The 17,103-nt window shown below is 40.7% G+C and overlaps 1 protein-coding gene across 2 annotated transcripts in view; it reads right to left on the reverse strand.

Annotated features, from left to right (window-relative positions):
* SLC6A17 (solute carrier family 6 member 17) overlaps positions 1 to 17,103 on the reverse strand; it is a 609,379-nt gene that overhangs the window by 172,835 nt on the left and 419,441 nt on the right. For both annotated transcript variants that reach the window (XM_044076905.1, XM_044076906.1), the window contains exons 8-10: positions 11,242 to 11,434; positions 4,051 to 4,243; positions 2,404 to 2,563 (exon numbers count right to left, since the gene is read on the reverse strand). In XM_044076905.1, coding sequence (XP_043932840.1) covers positions 2,404 to 2,563; positions 4,051 to 4,243; positions 11,242 to 11,434 — 546 coding nt within the window. The remainder of the gene's footprint in view (positions 1 to 2,403; positions 2,564 to 4,050; positions 4,244 to 11,241; positions 11,435 to 17,103) is intronic.

A 17,103-nucleotide genomic window follows, 5' to 3' on the forward strand; every position in this document is an offset into this window, starting at 1 on the left:
GAGCAAATTTTCTTCCTAATGGAGTTTTTATTGGCAGTCTTTTGAACTGGATAGTGGTACAGTGGGGTGAGGGAGTCTGCCCTTACCCTGCTGTTGTGCAGTCTTGGAGTTAATATATATAATTTGCAGGGGGTGTAGTGGGCGCAGCCCCCACACGGGAGATTTGATCCCCTGCAAAAATGTAATAAGTAATAATTCATTTTCTGAGCATTCACTGTAAACTGATCTTTGTTTAAAGGTTCACTCATATGAATGTTCGCTGTTTTATGAGATACCCATATTCACAGGCACACATATGTATACATACACAAAAGCATTAAGTAAATAAATAAGTATAATTTAAGGGGATGGGGAGGAAGTGGGTGCAGGAAGGTTGTCTCCCTGCAAAAAATATACATTTTTAAGGTTTTTTGACCAACCATTTCTGGTATTTAATTTCTGATAAATGAGTCTAAAGTGTGCTTCAGCTGCATGTAGGTAAACAAAATGAACATTATCTCAGCTGACATGATAGATATTCCTTAGGCAGAAAAGAACATTCCACTCTGCATCTTATCAGTGGACTTTCTCTACCCTTCTTTATGAGAAACACCAAGGTAATACTGCAAGAAAATATATGAAACTTGTATAAGGAAATTCAGAATGTAGTATATGTTAAACCCGCATTAAAAAAATACACAAATCATCCACAGGAGAAGCCATCAATTAAGTGATGTTTTCTTTTTAATTCTAATAATTTTCAGGGGAAATTTTGTCCTGCTATGATTTTTTTGTTTAAAAGACAACTACATTGCTATTTTTTTTTCAGATAATCAACAAGTTAGATGATTACATCATACATATGGTCAAATAAGACACTGTACTCTATGTGAGGCTTGACCCACGGTGGTGGTGCTGCGGTAGCGTTGTTGCCTCACAGTAAGACACTGTCCAGTTCGATTCTTAGCTAGAGCATCTTCTGCATGGAGACATGTGTGAAAGGGCATACCTTCGTTGAAGGTTGTGTGTCAGGGCTGGTAACTCGGCACGTAAAAATCAACTACCAATCATTAGTGGACTGGAGTTCCGCTGTGGCAACCCCTAACCAGGAAAAGCCGAAAGACACAAACAAACCCTATGTGAGGCTTCATCAATAATCTTTGCAGTGACAAATGTGACTTCCAGTTTCTGCTGGCCAAGTTTTGCTTACTCCAATATCATGCTAGCATTCCTTTCATCCATTTTGCATGGTTGCTCAAAGGCAATATATTATAAATGACTAAGTTGTTTTGCATTTGTGACAACCAGGCTTTCTTCTCGAACTGCTTACTGACCTTCACATGTGCAATTGGGCACATTATCATTAAAGCAAAATTGTTGTAGTCCACGACCACATACCTCAGTTTTTTTTTCTCAGTTCTTCGTGGAATGTTTGTCTCACTACAAATGCTGGCATTTTAAATAAAAGCTCAATTTTCAGACACATATTATTACATTTCCCTATTTCTCCCGGCGCATCTCCGTTCCAGCGTTATATTAACTACTACTCCTTAAACATGAATAAGGCAGGATTTACCCAGGATCTGTATGGTTCACCCAAGAGGATGAATCCAGATTGGGCTAACTCTATTGGTAGTGTGTAAATCTTCCCTCACCCATGATCAAGTGGTGATCATTGCAATCACTCAGTGGAGTACTTTAAAAAAAGAGGCTTCTTACAAAAATGTGTATGAACAACATATCTCTTCTTCATAACTCTCTCCATGCACCGAGATATGTGTTGTGCTGCTTATGGCTGTATGTACATTAGCTAGTGTACGGACAACACATCGATTGTACTATTGCCACTAAATGCTGACTCAATGGGGATCAGTCCTTTATGATTACCTTACATTCTATTTCTGGGCCAGTATAATATATTCAGAAATATAGACTATCTGTTCAACAGTACAGTTTTACTTATTTATTTATTATTGCCCATAATAAACTTGCCACCTGCGTTACAATGGAGGCAAATTCTAATGAGTTTCCATTCTAGATTAAATGAATAAGCTGGCAGTGTTAATGTCATTTACCACAGCTAGAAAGACTCTGTTTAATTAAGGAAATTACCCATTTTGGGTCGCTCTCATTTCCTGTGTATAATTTTGTCATCATGTTACTCAGCCTATCCACAAGTTAAGAACACAGAAAAAACATTTTGCTATAATCTAGGTTGCATTTACTGCTTCTTCCTTGTTCAAAATCTTAGTCATGCAATCAACAGTCTTGGATTTATTTGACATACTCTCTTTTTAAGAATCTGTCAATAACCTAAATAAGAAAACTAACTAAAGGAGATTGAATTAATAGCATGAGATGTGTTTTCATCACAGTAAGGAATCTACCTTGCTTGAGATACAGTTTAGGAAGCTTTTAACTTACTTTTTTGTTCCATATACCCAGGCAACAGCAATATTCTCCAAAATTACCACCATTGTCAGGGGCAGAGTGGCTGAGTAGTCATCGAACATGGTAACAAAATAATTCCCAGATCGCTGAACGAATATCAGGCCGACAAGGAAAGCAAAAATGCAGCAGCACACTAAAATACAAGTATTACAGACAGATCGGTGAGCCAAGTTCAAAACTATTAAATATAACATGATGGTAAAGCATTTCTGTTGTTTTGCTGCCAGAGAAACAGGTAGATCTGATTGTAATGGAAAAATAGCCTTCAGATGTTTTATAGAGCCATTTCAGTGTGAAAATGGTCTGTCAAGTATTAAATAATGCAATTTGCTAGTGGTTTGTTTCAGTAATATTTCCAGTTCTGAAGCAGAACAAACCTTTATTCTTAATTTACAATTTAGACATAGTCTGTAGTGCTTTGTGCTGCCAGGTGTGTGTGCCTACCTCCATAGCTGTAGAAAAGCAGAACAAATGCTTGGAAATACAACACTGAGAAACTACTGATTCATGGTACAGTTTAACTTATTGCTCATTGAAAATCTAGACATGCTTTACTACAGTTACCAATGATTTGGTAAGTAACAATCTTGGATGATATAACATATAAATACTTAAAAACTACTAAGATTTTTTGACAAAACAAGCATTGCTGTGCATGAAGCATGTGCACCCTTTTTACTTCACCTCAGAAATCTTAAATATTGGGTCAGAGGTAGTTGAACTGATTAGTTCAAGGTGACTGTTTCTGTTGAAGGCTAGTTGTGAACACATATTCAAATCATGTTTGTCACAAAATAGCTGATGTATGTTATGTGTGGCACTTCTGTCTCACTAGCGGATCAGCATATCTCTCAACTTCTTAACACAAGAAATCTGGACAAATCCTTAAATAATGGGGGTACAAAGACAAAAATAGGGACAAATTTTAAATATTGCTCTTATAAACTTAGAGTGTTGTTAGAATACAGGTGTTGTGCTAGCTTGCATTTCTCTGAAGGATATGAAGTCTGAAACTCAAATGTATGTCATTATTTAGTAACGTCTGTCATCTGTAGTTTGCCAAATAAACATAGACTTTAAGAAGAGCAGACCAAAAATATAAGGGAAAAATGCAGACATTCTACAGAAATATGGGCAGTTGAGAGGTATGCAGATCAGTCGTGTCCTGGTGTATGTGTAATACTCAAGCAAACAGTCAAAAGTAATTTTTCACATATTTGTGTAAAACTATGGAAAATGCATTTAATGTCAGTGATATACTATGCAAATAGTATTTTGAGGTTGAGGTATTATAGAAGGCTAGAGTGCTATTTTTTGACAATAGGCACACACATCATTAGCATAGTCGATTTTTGATAGACAAAAGCCTATCTTTTGACTTTTACTTTATGAAGTTTAATATTCTTGACTCCAAATACAATCCAACATTGTCTCTTTAATAAAAAAAAAAATCACATTTTACAATAACAGGTGCCATTCATATGAATTTCTTAAAATAGCTTAAAATAATGCAAATAAGTGAATTTGAAAGACAATAAGACAAATAAAAGATTTGTTTCTAAACATCCCATTCATTACACAATAATATATAGTGCACATTAAATGGCTATATGATCTCACCTGTAAAGGTTTCCTTGCGCACCTTAAAGGTATCTACGATGGGTGTGATGATTCCCTCCATAGTCCCAATCATACTGCCCAGGCCCAGATTAATCAGCATGAAGAAAAACATGACTGACCAGAATGGTGATGCAGGGAAATGCGTCATTGCTTCTGTGAAGGCAATAAATGCAAGCCCTGTTCCTTGTACTGACTGCAGGAGACAACAGAAAACAAAACGTGTCTCGGTCAATAACAGTGCACTTCTTGTATGGAACAGGAATATTGCTTCACTAAGAATAAGAGAGAAAATCTTTTAAACAGATGCTTATGGTAATGGACAAATTCTTACATGATGTAATGGCTGGGTTTTGAAAAATAAAGGTGAGTAGGCAGTTTTGTGCGAATATAGCTTTATATCTCTACATTTTGTTTAATTAGAACTGTCCATTGTGAGTTTTGGTTGGGAAAGCAGAACATTTTCTTTTTGAAAGCTGTAAATTAAGAAAGTACAGTTGTGTAAAGTCTTACCGTAACCGTATTCCTTACGTAAGGGATGTCCTGCCAAGGATAGTCCAATGCCCAGCCAGTATATCAAAGCCTTTAGTGTTTACAGGCATCATACATCACATGTATGCTACCCACACAATGCGTAGGGCATAAAGGTTTTGCACAGACGCACATACTTCAAAACTGAAATGCCCAAGGAGGAACATGTCTCTCCAGAAGGAGGAAAACGAGGAGAATCCCCAGCCAAGAGGGTAATAAGAATAGGGCAGAGCACAGGGGGTAGGATTGAAGGAGAGAATACTGTAACAGTGAAGAGAAAGACATCGACTGTTATGGTTAGATGTTACACAACCATACAATGTCCTTCCACGTTACATTTTCAGTTTTCCCTAAGTAAGAGAGAGTACAACAGCTCAAGAGGAAGCCTAGGAGTAGGAAGGCAGTGAAGAGCAATAAACCCATGCAGAATAGCTCTGGCAAGGCCAGCCCTTGCTCTGGAAAGAATATACAACTTGTAGTGCTTTGTGAAGGTATGGACAGAAGACCAAGTAGCAGCCTTAAGGTTAGAATTGGTATCCAGTCCTTTGAAAAAGGCACCAAAAGAAGCAACATCTCTGGTAGAATGAGCTTTTACAGAAGAGGAAAGACATTTACCCTCAAAAGAATAACAAAAAGAAATGACATTAAAACTCCAGGATGAGATGGATTATTAGAGATGGCCAAATCCAAATACCTGGGATGAAAGGAAACAAAAAGCTGCTTAGACTTATGAATGTCATTAATCTTATCTAAATATCTGAGTTGTCTATGCAAATCCAAAGTGTGAAGAACCTTCTCACTAGCACTCTGTGGAGCAGGAAAAAAGAAAGGCAAATGAATAAACTGATTAAGAGGCAACTCATTGAGCACCTTGGGCATAAAAGAAGGATTAACAGGAGCAGATCTTCTGTCCCTCTGGAAAACTAAAATGGGAGGAACAACCATAAGAGCCTGAAGCTCAGATACTCTACTAGCTGAGGTAAGGGCTAAAAGAACAGTCTTTCAAGGAAGCGGAGCCTGAGTCAATTTTTCAAGTACAAATGTGAGGTCCCTGGAAGGTGGAAAAAACTTCCTGAGAGGCCTGATGTAAAGGATGCCTTTATGAAATTGTCAAAATCTAAAAGCCAGAGGAGAAGTTAAGGGCAGACAAGCAGAAATTGCTGACAGGTGAGCTTTAATTGAAAAATATGCCAATCCAACAAGGAGCAGGTCACAAAAATAAAAGAGAACCATATGAACCTCACTGAAAAGGGATCCTGGTTTTGAGAGCTGCACCAGGCAAAATATCTATTCCATTTGGACAAATATGATTTCCTGGCAGTGGACTCCCTGGCCTCCTGCAGGAACTGCAGCATGTCCTCCGAAAAGAGGTGCTTAAAAGTGATCAAAACCCTATCACCCCAAGTGTCAGCTGAAGAGTGGACAAGTGAGGATGGGTAACAGACCCCTTGTCATTTGTGAGAAAGTCCATCCAGTAAGGTAGCTTGTGGGGATAGCCCCTGGCCAAGTGAAAATTATGGGAAAACCAATGCTATCTAAATCAAAGGGAGTCAGTAGCAAGATTTTGGGTGAGTCTTGCCTGATCTTGTGTAAGATCCTCGGAAGCAGAGGAAGAGGATGGAAGGTGTACAGAAATATCCCCTTCCATGGAAAAGACAGGGTGTCCACCTTCCAACCAGAGGACTTGGGACTTTAGACCAGAAGAGAGGAAGTTGTCTGTTCAGAGTGGAGGCCAAAAGATGTACCTGTGGAATACCCCACCCATGGACAATGTCCAGAAATATATATCTGTAAAGCATCCATTTGTGAGCCTGTGACCTGGTTAAAGAGTCTGCCACAATATTTTGCTGTGAGGGAATGTAAACAACCTAAACAGTCACTTGATACTGGACAGCTAGATCCCAGACCTGAAGAACGAGCCTGCAAAGAAGGTAACACCTTGTACCCCCTTGCTTGTTAATATGCCATATCACTGTGGCACTGCCTGTGAAAACATTCAGGGTCCAGGAGGAAAGAAGGTGTGAAAGGCCTGAAGAGCTAGGAGGAGAGCCCTCATCTCCTTGATGTTGATGTGGTCTGATCTCTGATGAAGCGTCCAAAGACTCTGGACCTTGAGATAGCCAAGGGATGTCCCCCACCCCCTGTCTGAGGCATAACAAATGAGCTCTTTATTTAGGACAGGAGATTAGAAAGGAAGTCCTGGGTTGAAAAAAATTGATGACTCCACCACTGAAGCTCAAGCTTGAGACAGGAAAGGAAGGGAATTAGGAAGTCCAGGGGTGACAGTGTTGAAGCCACTCTGACTTGAGGTACTACTGAAGCTTTCTTATATGGAGTGGCCAGAGGCAGCATAGGAATGGTGGAAGCCATAAACCCAAGGACCCTGAGAAAGTGCCTGGCTGTGACTGAAACCAGAGGAAGAAGAGACAGGAAAAAAGAAATCAGAGACATGGCCTTGGCACCAGGCAGGGATGGCAGCATGGGAATGGTCTAGATCCTTCAGCCCAGAAAAAACATGATCCTGAGAAGGAGCCAAGACTTATTTTTGAAAGTTTATGGTGAATCCCAGACATTGCAGCAGGATATTAGTAAATTAGAGGTCCTGAAACAGAACCTTGGGGGATGAGGCCTGGATGAGCACATAGTTCAAATAAGGAAACATCTGCTCACTTTTCATCCTGCAAAAGATATTGACAGGAGTATGGCATTTGGTGAATACTCTTGGGGTAGTACAGAGGAAAAGGGTAAAGCAGAGAACTGAAAATGTAAAGAAGAAACAAAGAAATACAAAAACTTCCTGAAAAGGGGATGTCTGGGGATGTGAAGGTAGGCATCCTTGAGATCCCAAGAGACCAGAAATGCCTGGGGAAGAAGAAAAGGGAACAAAGTTTGAAGGTACAACATCCAAAAGAAAGGGACTTATATAAAGGTGTTGAGCTGAAAAAGGTCCAGAATTGGCCTCCAGGTGCCTCCTTCATGGGAACCAGAAACATTCTGGAATCAAAACCCTTCCTTTCCTGGGCAGGGGAGCAAAACCTGAATGGCGCCTTGGGCAAAAAGACCATGAAACACCTCTGGAAAGAGAGGAAGCTGTTCCTGAAGAGGTTGAGGGATTCTCAGAAAAGGAGGAATAGATTTCCAAATCATGAAATACCCCTGTCAGATGATGGACAGAACCCAAGAGTCTGTTGTATTCCTTTACCAATTTGGAAGAGACATTGAAAGATAAATGGAAAAGGGAACCTGGCCAATGGAAAAAGTAAGCACATTGTCAAATGGAACCTGGTTTGTCCTGAAAAGGAGTTTTCTGAAAGAGCAGTCCAAGTAGACTTAACAGGAGGTACATGTTTAGAACCTTTGTACCCCTGGATAGAAGGCAAAAACAGTCTGGGAGCAGATTTGCATAGATGATTCCTCTGAAACTTAGAGATAGGAGAAACAAACATATGTTTCAACTCTTGCAAGGCTTTGTCCTTATCCTGAAATGATGTAAAAAGTTCAGCAGCAGTAGAGCTAAAAAAATGTTTAGTATTCAGAGGAGCATCCAATAATTTGGCCATAAAGTCATAAGGCAAGGCCTGATGATGAAGCCAAGAGGAATGCCTCAGAACAGAACCAAATGCAGCAGCTCTGGAAGAAGCATCAGCTGCATCATAACTGCCCTTGAAGTGGTGATCCATTTGAGAAGTAGAACCCAACAAGGAAAGGGCAGAAACCTTCCCATCAGAGTCAGGAAGGTCAGAAACTATTTCAGAAACTTGAAAGAAAGGGCTAGTCATATGGGTGTGGTAATTAATAGCACTAAACACCAGGGTGACAACAGTATAAACCTTTTTGCCTAGCCTTTCCATGGCCCTACTGTCCTTATCTGAAGGAAGCAATTTAAAGGGCAACAGCTTGGAGGGTTTGTCACAAGCAACAGACACCACAGAAGGACATTTATACAGGAATTTGCAATCACCAGGCTCCTTGTAAAATCTGTCAGGTTTCTTGGGAGATGGAGGCTGAGAATCAGGGGCTACAAAAGCTGCTGTTCCTCCTAGATACCTTTTCAGCAGCTTTTGTAGCCCCTGATTCTCAGCCTCTAGCTCCCAAGAAACCTGACAGATTTTACAAGGAGCCTGGTGATTGCAAATTCCTGTATAAATGTCCTTCTGTGGTGTCTGTTGTTTGTGACAAACCCTCCAAGCTGTTGCCCTTTAAGTTGCTTCCTTCAGATAAGGACAGTAGGGTCATGGAAAGGCTAGGCAAAAAGGTTTTTACTGTTGTCACCCTGGTGTTTAGTGCTATTAATTACCACACCCATATGACTAGCCAAAGGTTTCGGAGACTCATTCTGGAGGAGCTCATAATAGCTCTTCTATATATCAGAAACCCGAAAACAATCCCACTTGAAGACAAGCATCATACATGAAATAGTGTCCCCAAAGGAGAGGTCTTCTAAAGGAGATTCTGATTTGATAGAATCCTCTAATTAAGACCCATAGTCCAAAAATTTGAGAAGAGTATGCCAAGGACTCTTCCCCAGAATCCTGATCCTCATCATAAGAATCTTGCTCCTTAGGTCTCTAAAGATGAGTAGAAGACCAGGGAGGGACAGGAACAGAAACCCCTTGAGGTAGTTTTAAAGCCATTAAAGCATTAAACAACCCCTAAGTAAAATCCTGCCATTCACATTTGAGATTTGTAATTGCAGGAGAAATATTCTTGGTTTGCTGTTTCCTTTCTGTGGGATGTTGTCATGAAAACCTAGGTGGGTTGGCCTCTTGCCGACACTCTATAAGCATAGTAGGGATCTCCTCCCATACTAAAATTTGTGGAATTCCTCTTGGTCCCTCACATATAATCAGATGAATTTCCTCCACAACATATGGAGCACATGTTTGAAAAGCTTCTGATGATGTGCTAGAAGTCGGTTCCATGCAGGCATCAGATGGGATCATGGCAAAGTAATCTGATGCAACAACTGCACAATCATCTGGGCTTTCACCAGAGATATCCAGGGGAGGCTGGACAGCAGCCATATCAGGCATGTGTTTTCTGGCCTTTTTCTTGGCCGGCAGCTGACCTTTGGGATGTGAAAGATCATAGCACCCTGTGCCAACAACTTTAGATGCTGGTTTTCCAGGTAAATAGACAAGGAGGAGAGGCAACTAAGCAGGTCTTTCTGGACAAATGCTTGGCAGATAGAACACGGCTGATAGTCATGAGAAGCATGCAAATAGAAGAGACACTGTTTGTGATGATCTTTATGGGGAATCTGCCTCCCACACTGACATTTCCCCTTTCTGGATAACATGTAAACCAACAACACTAAAATAAAACAGAAGATAAGGAAGAACCCCAACAGGGCACTTATCTGAAAATGGCTCAATAACCAGAAGAAGGACATTCAGACGAATGTTCAATGATGGCATTCGGACTGCTGGCAAACAAGTTCTAAAATATGTGCATAAATGCATGATAGAGTGTCTTTAAAACCTTTTCTCGTAGATAGACCCTACACACATTAATATGAGAATATGAATTTAATATAGTATATTTCATGTCTTGTGTTCCATTTAGCTATATATTCAATGCTTATATATATATATATATATATATATATATATATATATATATATATATAGATATATATATATATATATATATATTTTTTTTTTTTAATAAGAAAAAGTCTTTGGTTCATGTTTTTATAAAAATACATAGTACATATTCGTGTTGCTAGAGTTATAGTTTATATGCTGACTTTATTTCTGAGAGATAGGAATATGCTTTAAATATATTTATATGTATTATTTATATATATATTTTTTAAGTTAGATATAGAGAGCTTTTTCAAATATTAGATTTTTAGTAAATTGGTTTATACTGTATTTATGTAAAACATGCAAAGTTTTATAAATGTATAAATGTTACATATATTCCCATATATTACTCACAGGTGATGAGAGAGAGATAGTACATTTTTTATGATGTTTTTACCTTTAAAGAAGTGAGTTAGGGATAATTGCTTGTTTTTATTGGTTGAGTGTTTTTACATCATTTGAGACCTGTTATAAAATGGGTTGGTCATTAATTAATGGTTATACAGTCTAATGAAGTGTTGTGACCAATGCAAAAGTGCTTACTGACCAGGTCTTTTTGGAGTTTCTCTTGTTTAGAATAAAGTCAACTTTTATGGTAGTGGTGTGCCTCGGGGTTTATTTTCTTCATTTTTACTACAGTACACATTTGAGGCACCTTACCCTTGTTGTGGATTTTATTGAGAAGTTGCATCCATGCATCACCTTTATGCCCTTTGCCTTGTGTGGGAAGCATACATGTGATTTACAATGCCGGTAAACAGTAAAGGCTTTGATATACTGGCCAGACGTTAGGCTAGCCTTGGCAGGAGATCACTTATGTAAGGTATACTGCAACAGTGATATGAAAGGATATCTGCCCTGCAGTTAGTGACTACCATTTTACTTTCCTTTGAACTATTTGTAAAAATAAAAGGAACATTTAAATGACTAATAACTGTTTGGATAAGCCATTACAACAAAGAGCTGCTTGAATAATACAGTGAGGAAATGTACATTTATTAGAAAAACAATGCCACAGTCTAGTACTTCAGCCAATACATGGTACAGACAAGACAGAAAGCACATGTATACAGACCTTATTCAACTCGTCTTCAAGCAGGCAGGCATCAAGCCCCAGTTCTGTGAAGTGCTCCTCCTTCACAGTGCGGATCACACCATACATCTCTGCATAGTCAGAGGACGTCAGGTGAGAGAAGTTAATGTGAGGTGGGATAAGGTCATGACTCAGTACTTTGGAGTTCAGATATCCCAGGATCTTTTCTGCATTTCTAAACAAGAAAGTGCAAAATTTGCTTAATAAAAAAATCTCACAGTGGCCAACTGCATTATTGTTGCCCCATTAGTTTATTCCTCATCTCTTAACGTACAAGCTATTTATTCTTACCTTGCATACATTCTTTAATCTCACTGTAGACATTACTGTCTATTTCCATGTATGTTCATTTCTGAATGAACTATCAGTCCCAAGTAAGCTCTCAACTTCCCTATATCCATCTCCATCCACCAGTCTCTGTTCAGCATTGATCCTAAATATGGATGCTTTCCAACCTAGCCTATTGCATGTTCCCATTGCCACTAAGTCTCCATCTTCATTCCTGGTCTCAGAATGAAAATTCTGACACATCTGTATTTATAGTCCTATTATCAGGAATGAACACTTATCTCAACAATATGTACAGCCTTATCTCAACAATATGTACTAATTGTTGCAAATTGTTTCTGTAGGCTACACACTAAAGTGCGCTAGCCGATTTACAGCATTTATAGCATTTACTGTCTGTTTTTTTCCTTGTCTCTGTAACAAAACAAAAAAATATCTCTTGTTTTCCCGCCTTACTGAACTAGAGTAGTCCAGTTTCAGAGTTGCTGATCCCTGGGCTTTGTTTTTAGTTCCTGTTACTGATCCATTGCCTTATTAGGAAGGAGGGAAGTTTCTTTGCTTACCAGTGGGAGTGGGAAGCACTGAGCGGCCTTTTTGTCTGATTTGGTGAAGTTTCAGCCAGAAACTAGTAGGCCATTGGTCGTTTTGGGCCAATTCCTAGCTCCCTTCAGCCCCCTGCTATAAAACATGCTAAACGTAAGCGATTTAGCTGAGTTACCACTGTTGCACACAAGAGCAGCGGCAGTTAAACAAGGTTAAACTATTTGGGCCATCTAAATTCCACTCTTCCAATTTTCCCTTAGAACTACCTTCCTCGAGCTGTACTGCTGATCTAACCAGCATATCCTATAACTGAAAAGTTCATCTCTACTTGATTCCCAAGTAGACTATTCTCTATCTGTAAAGCCTAGCACTTACTCCTACAGTACTTGCACCTTGATAAAGCACTCTTATTATAGATAGTACCCCACCAGCCTAAAACCCACTTCCCCCGGAGTCCTTTGAAAGTCTCTTTATCTACTACTTCTAGTATGTCGAGGGATCAGTTGCTAGTGTCCTCTCCAGCTCAACTGGTGAACCTGGGAATATTGAGGCAATGTTACAATTGCCTCATGTACACAGACAATCCTCTCCTTCTCCCACAAAACACAAATACATGCGAGAGATGCAACTATACGGCCAAACTGGAGGCTGAGCTCTCTCAACATAGGACTGGCAAGACCAGACAGGAGGAGAAGGTAACCACACACAATACATACCCAGTCACACATGGTACCATCACAACTTCAAATCATACACATACTCACACAAAGACATACTCGAGGCTCTGATCAAAAATTTACCAAAACAGCAGAGGCCACCAAAGCAGACACCCAAACAACTACCACCTCACGACCCAACACATGCAACACATAGACCACACAGTCAGAGTGTCAAACAGTCACAGCCCTTAAGGCCAAACAAAATGCCAGACACACTTGTCATTGGTGATTCCATAGTCAGACACACTGACGTCCCGCTCACCAGACTGAGTAAAGAGAAGGTCACAGTAAGCTGCCTGTCGGGCGCTAGAATCCGCCACATAACGCAAGCACTCAGGTCTCTCAACAGCAGGTATAAGTACGACTCAGTCATTGTCCACGCTGGTGTCAACGACCTGAGACGTACCTCCTTGGACTACATGAAAAGGGACATCGAGGAGCTCTCTGATTATGTAGCCCAGGCAGGTATGACCCTGACCTTGAGCAGTATCCTACCTTCACCTAGAATGATGCCACAATACAGTGATAAGATGATCAGCTTTAATAATTGGCTTAAATTCTGGTGTCATTCAAAGGGGATCAAATGTCTGTCTGCCTGGGATGACATGCTGGACAAGCCACGCTGCTTCGCAAGGGACGGCTTGCACCTGTCACCCCTGGGCTTCTGGATATTGGCAAAGGCTCTTGCCACCCCCATAGTGCCTTTTTTAGGCAAGGCTCAAATTCTAAACCTACCACCCTAGAACACCAAAAAGAAAAAAAACTAAGGGTAATGCTGCTCAATGCCAGAAGTCTCAATCTCAAGATGCACGCACTCAAGGCCCTTCTCAATATGGAGAACATCGATGTCTGTGCTGTGACAGAAACCTGGTTCAAGGCTCCTGAGAGCACCCCAGCACTAACAGGTTTCACCTCATATCATGCGTTCCGACCCTAAAATCTGGACAACACCAAGAAAGGAGGGGGGGTGTCCATATTCATAAAGGACACCCACACCTCAAGGTTGGTGGCAACGCACGATGCATCGGAGACCATCCAGGTGCAATTAACCATAGGCAAGACTGCTCTGCAATTTGTAGCATGTTACAGGCCACCCTCTCAAACTCAGGAACCTCACATGGCCTTCCTGAAAACATTGGAGGGGATAAATGTATCTCCAAACACCATCATACTAGGTGACTTCAACTACCCTAATATAGACTGGGAACACTACTCAAGCCCGAACACTCTAACCCAAAGATTCCTGGAGTTCATAAACTCAAATGCCATGGAACAACTAGTCACCATCCCCACAAGAGGAGAAAACATACTTGATCTCATCATCACGAACATGGGATCAAAATGTTCAACACCGGAAGTATACCCCTCACTAGTGAGATCAGATCATAAACTAATCTCGCTGGAGGTCCTCATCCTCCCCACCTGAAACAAAAAGACCACAGTGAAAAACTTCTCAAAAGCCGATTTCACACTTCTAAAAACTAGTGTGGTCTCCTTTAAGGCCCCTGAGCCAGTGGTAAACATTACTCAAACCGCTGAATCACTTACAAATGCCTTCTACCAGCACCTACAGGACTGCATGGATCAGGCAATCCCAAACAAAACTAAGACTCTCTGTACCAAAGGCAAGCATCCAGTCTGGTGGACCCCAGCCATAAACAAGCTCTACAACAAAAGGAGGAAGCTACTACAAGATAGAGCAAAATCCTTGAAAGGTAAGACACCTTTGATCATTATAAGTAAAAACTAAGAGCTCTCATAAAATCATCCAAGGCAAATTTTGAGAGAAAAATCGCCAAGGACTCTAAAGAGAATCATAAGGCCTTCTTTAGCTATGTTAGAAACCTAGGAGGAAACTCCCAGATATGCTCAGAATTAGTTCAAAATGATGTGAAAATTACTGAACCTACACACATTGCCAACATACTGGCTGACAGGTTCAGTGCAAACTTCTCCCCTCCCCAAAAGGAGAGATATCAATTCCAGAGGATTGTAGGGCCCCAAACATGTCCAACGCCCAGGTGAGAGCTGCCCTCACTAAGGGAAAAAACACAGCATCCATGGGACCGGATGGTGTCCCCGGCTGTGTGCTTCACGAACTCAACGAGGAATTAAACCCACAGTTAGGACAGCTGTTTAATCTTAGCCTCACCTCAGGATACGTACCCAAGGAGTGGCGCACGGCGACTGTGGTCCCACTTCATAAGGGCGGTGCCTCCACAGACCCTGGAAATTACCGCCCCATTACCTTGACAAGCCTTATCTGCAAAGCCATGGAGAGGATCATAATGGAACTCATAAATAAAGACATAGGAGACTTGCAGACTTTGGATCCAACCCAGTTTGGCTTTGTCAAAGGCAGATCCTGCCTCTTAAACTTGGTTGACTTTTTCGAGACTGTCACCAAGGCCATTGATGAGGGAAAGGCAGTCCATACAGCCTACCTCGACCTGGCGAAGGCCTTCGACACAATACCCCACTCAGGTATCATCGAAAAACTCATCAGCTTGAATGTAAACCCATACATCACAAGATGGGTTGCAAACTGGCTAAGTGACAGAACCCACAGGGTCAGAGTTGCTGGAGCCATGTCAGACTCAAAGCCTGTCACAAGTGGTGTCCCACAGGGCTCAGTCCTGGGTCCACTCTTGTTCGGCATCTACTTTTCTGAAGTACAAGCAAACACAGGAGGGTTATGGCTGACAAAGTTTGCAGATGACTGCAAACTGGGCGCCATAGTCGAAAACACATCTGACACAGATCAGAAGGGCCTCACAGAAACGGATAACTGGTGCCAGAGCCATGGCCTGAAGTTAAACGCCAAAAAATGCATAGTCATACCCTTCGGGAAAAACAAGGTTACCCCTAGCTACCATATAGATGGCAATCCACTGAGCACAGAAAAAGTCATCAGGGATCTGGGGACCCAGGTTGACAGTAGCCTTTCGTTTGACACTCATGTTGCTAAAGTAGTTAGGAAAACCTTCTATATTGCCCACCTGATCATGAAGGGATTCACATCTAGATCAAGGGAGGTCATCGTCCCCCTGTACTCATCACTCATTAGACCTATGATTGAGTACAATGCCCGTTCGAATGTATCTGACCAGACACCTGCTGCAGCTTGAAAGGCCCCAAAAGTTCCTCACCAAAAGGATAAAGGGTCTCAAAATATGTCTTATGCTGCCCGACTGAAAGAACTCCAGCTCTATTCAGTCTCATACCGCTTGCTCAGAGGTGACCTGTGCCTGACATATAAGGCCATGTCAAACCCAGATTTGATGAATATGCTTCACCTCAAAAAATCTAGATCCCTCAGAACCACAAGGGCGGGAGACTTAAACCTTGACACGGTTATAAATAGAACGTGCTGGAGGGACAGATTCATCACCCAGAGACTCCCTATGCGGTGGAACAAAATCCCGGTACATGTGAGGCAGAGCACCTCTCTGGCCTTGTTCAAGAGGAATCTTGACCAATGGATGGGAGATTGCAGATATACCCCAGGGATTACTTCAGTGTCACTGCTTGACAGAGGCACAGCAAAATGATAGGCATAGTTTTTATTCAAACTAAAGGGGTGGCGAAAGCCACATAACTATGGGCTAGGCTTATAAATGCCCTTGGGCAGATAGCCTAGTATGAACCTATGAACCTATGAACCTATGAACCTTAATCTTATCCCCAGACTGACCTTGTCTTATTGTTTTTCAAAGGCAAGCAAACACTATCCATGTAGCTTTTAAATGGATCTTCCAACCCATCCCCATACATGTACCTGGTCTCCATAACAACTTTCTATCCCAGCTCAATGTGCATTCCTTTTTGTAACAGTTATATTGTTGTTGCAACAGCCAATAATTTCATACTGATTTACAGTAAAACTTTACTCAAAACATGAATTTTTTTCCAGATTTTTCCAACTCAGACTTACAACAGCACTCCTATTATTATTGATGGTGATTTTAGATCTCAAAATATAAAACAAATACAATTCTCTCTCTCTCTCTCTCTCTCTCTCTTTCTCTGCTTTTCTTCAGCAGTCATCATAACTTTCATACATTTTCCTACTTTCTAATTCCACTTTATGTAATCTAACGTTGGATAGCTGCAGTCCACCTATAGTCAAAAATTAATACAAACCTAACTCACCTTATTATACCAAATGTTCAAAATAAAACATATGAAAATTGCATAAGGGTACTTGATCCTAAATCAGTGCACTCCTAGTCAATCCTATCATACTTATTCAATTAAACCTTTTTATTTCCACCTCTAATTTTTCAGTTCTGTG

The sequence above is a fragment of the Protopterus annectens genome, chromosome 7.part0, assembly GCF_019279795.1.
Source record: "Protopterus annectens isolate FY-2018-M chromosome 7.part0, PAN1.0, whole genome shotgun sequence".
Taxonomy (NCBI): domain Eukaryota; kingdom Metazoa; phylum Chordata; order Ceratodontiformes; family Protopteridae; genus Protopterus; species Protopterus annectens.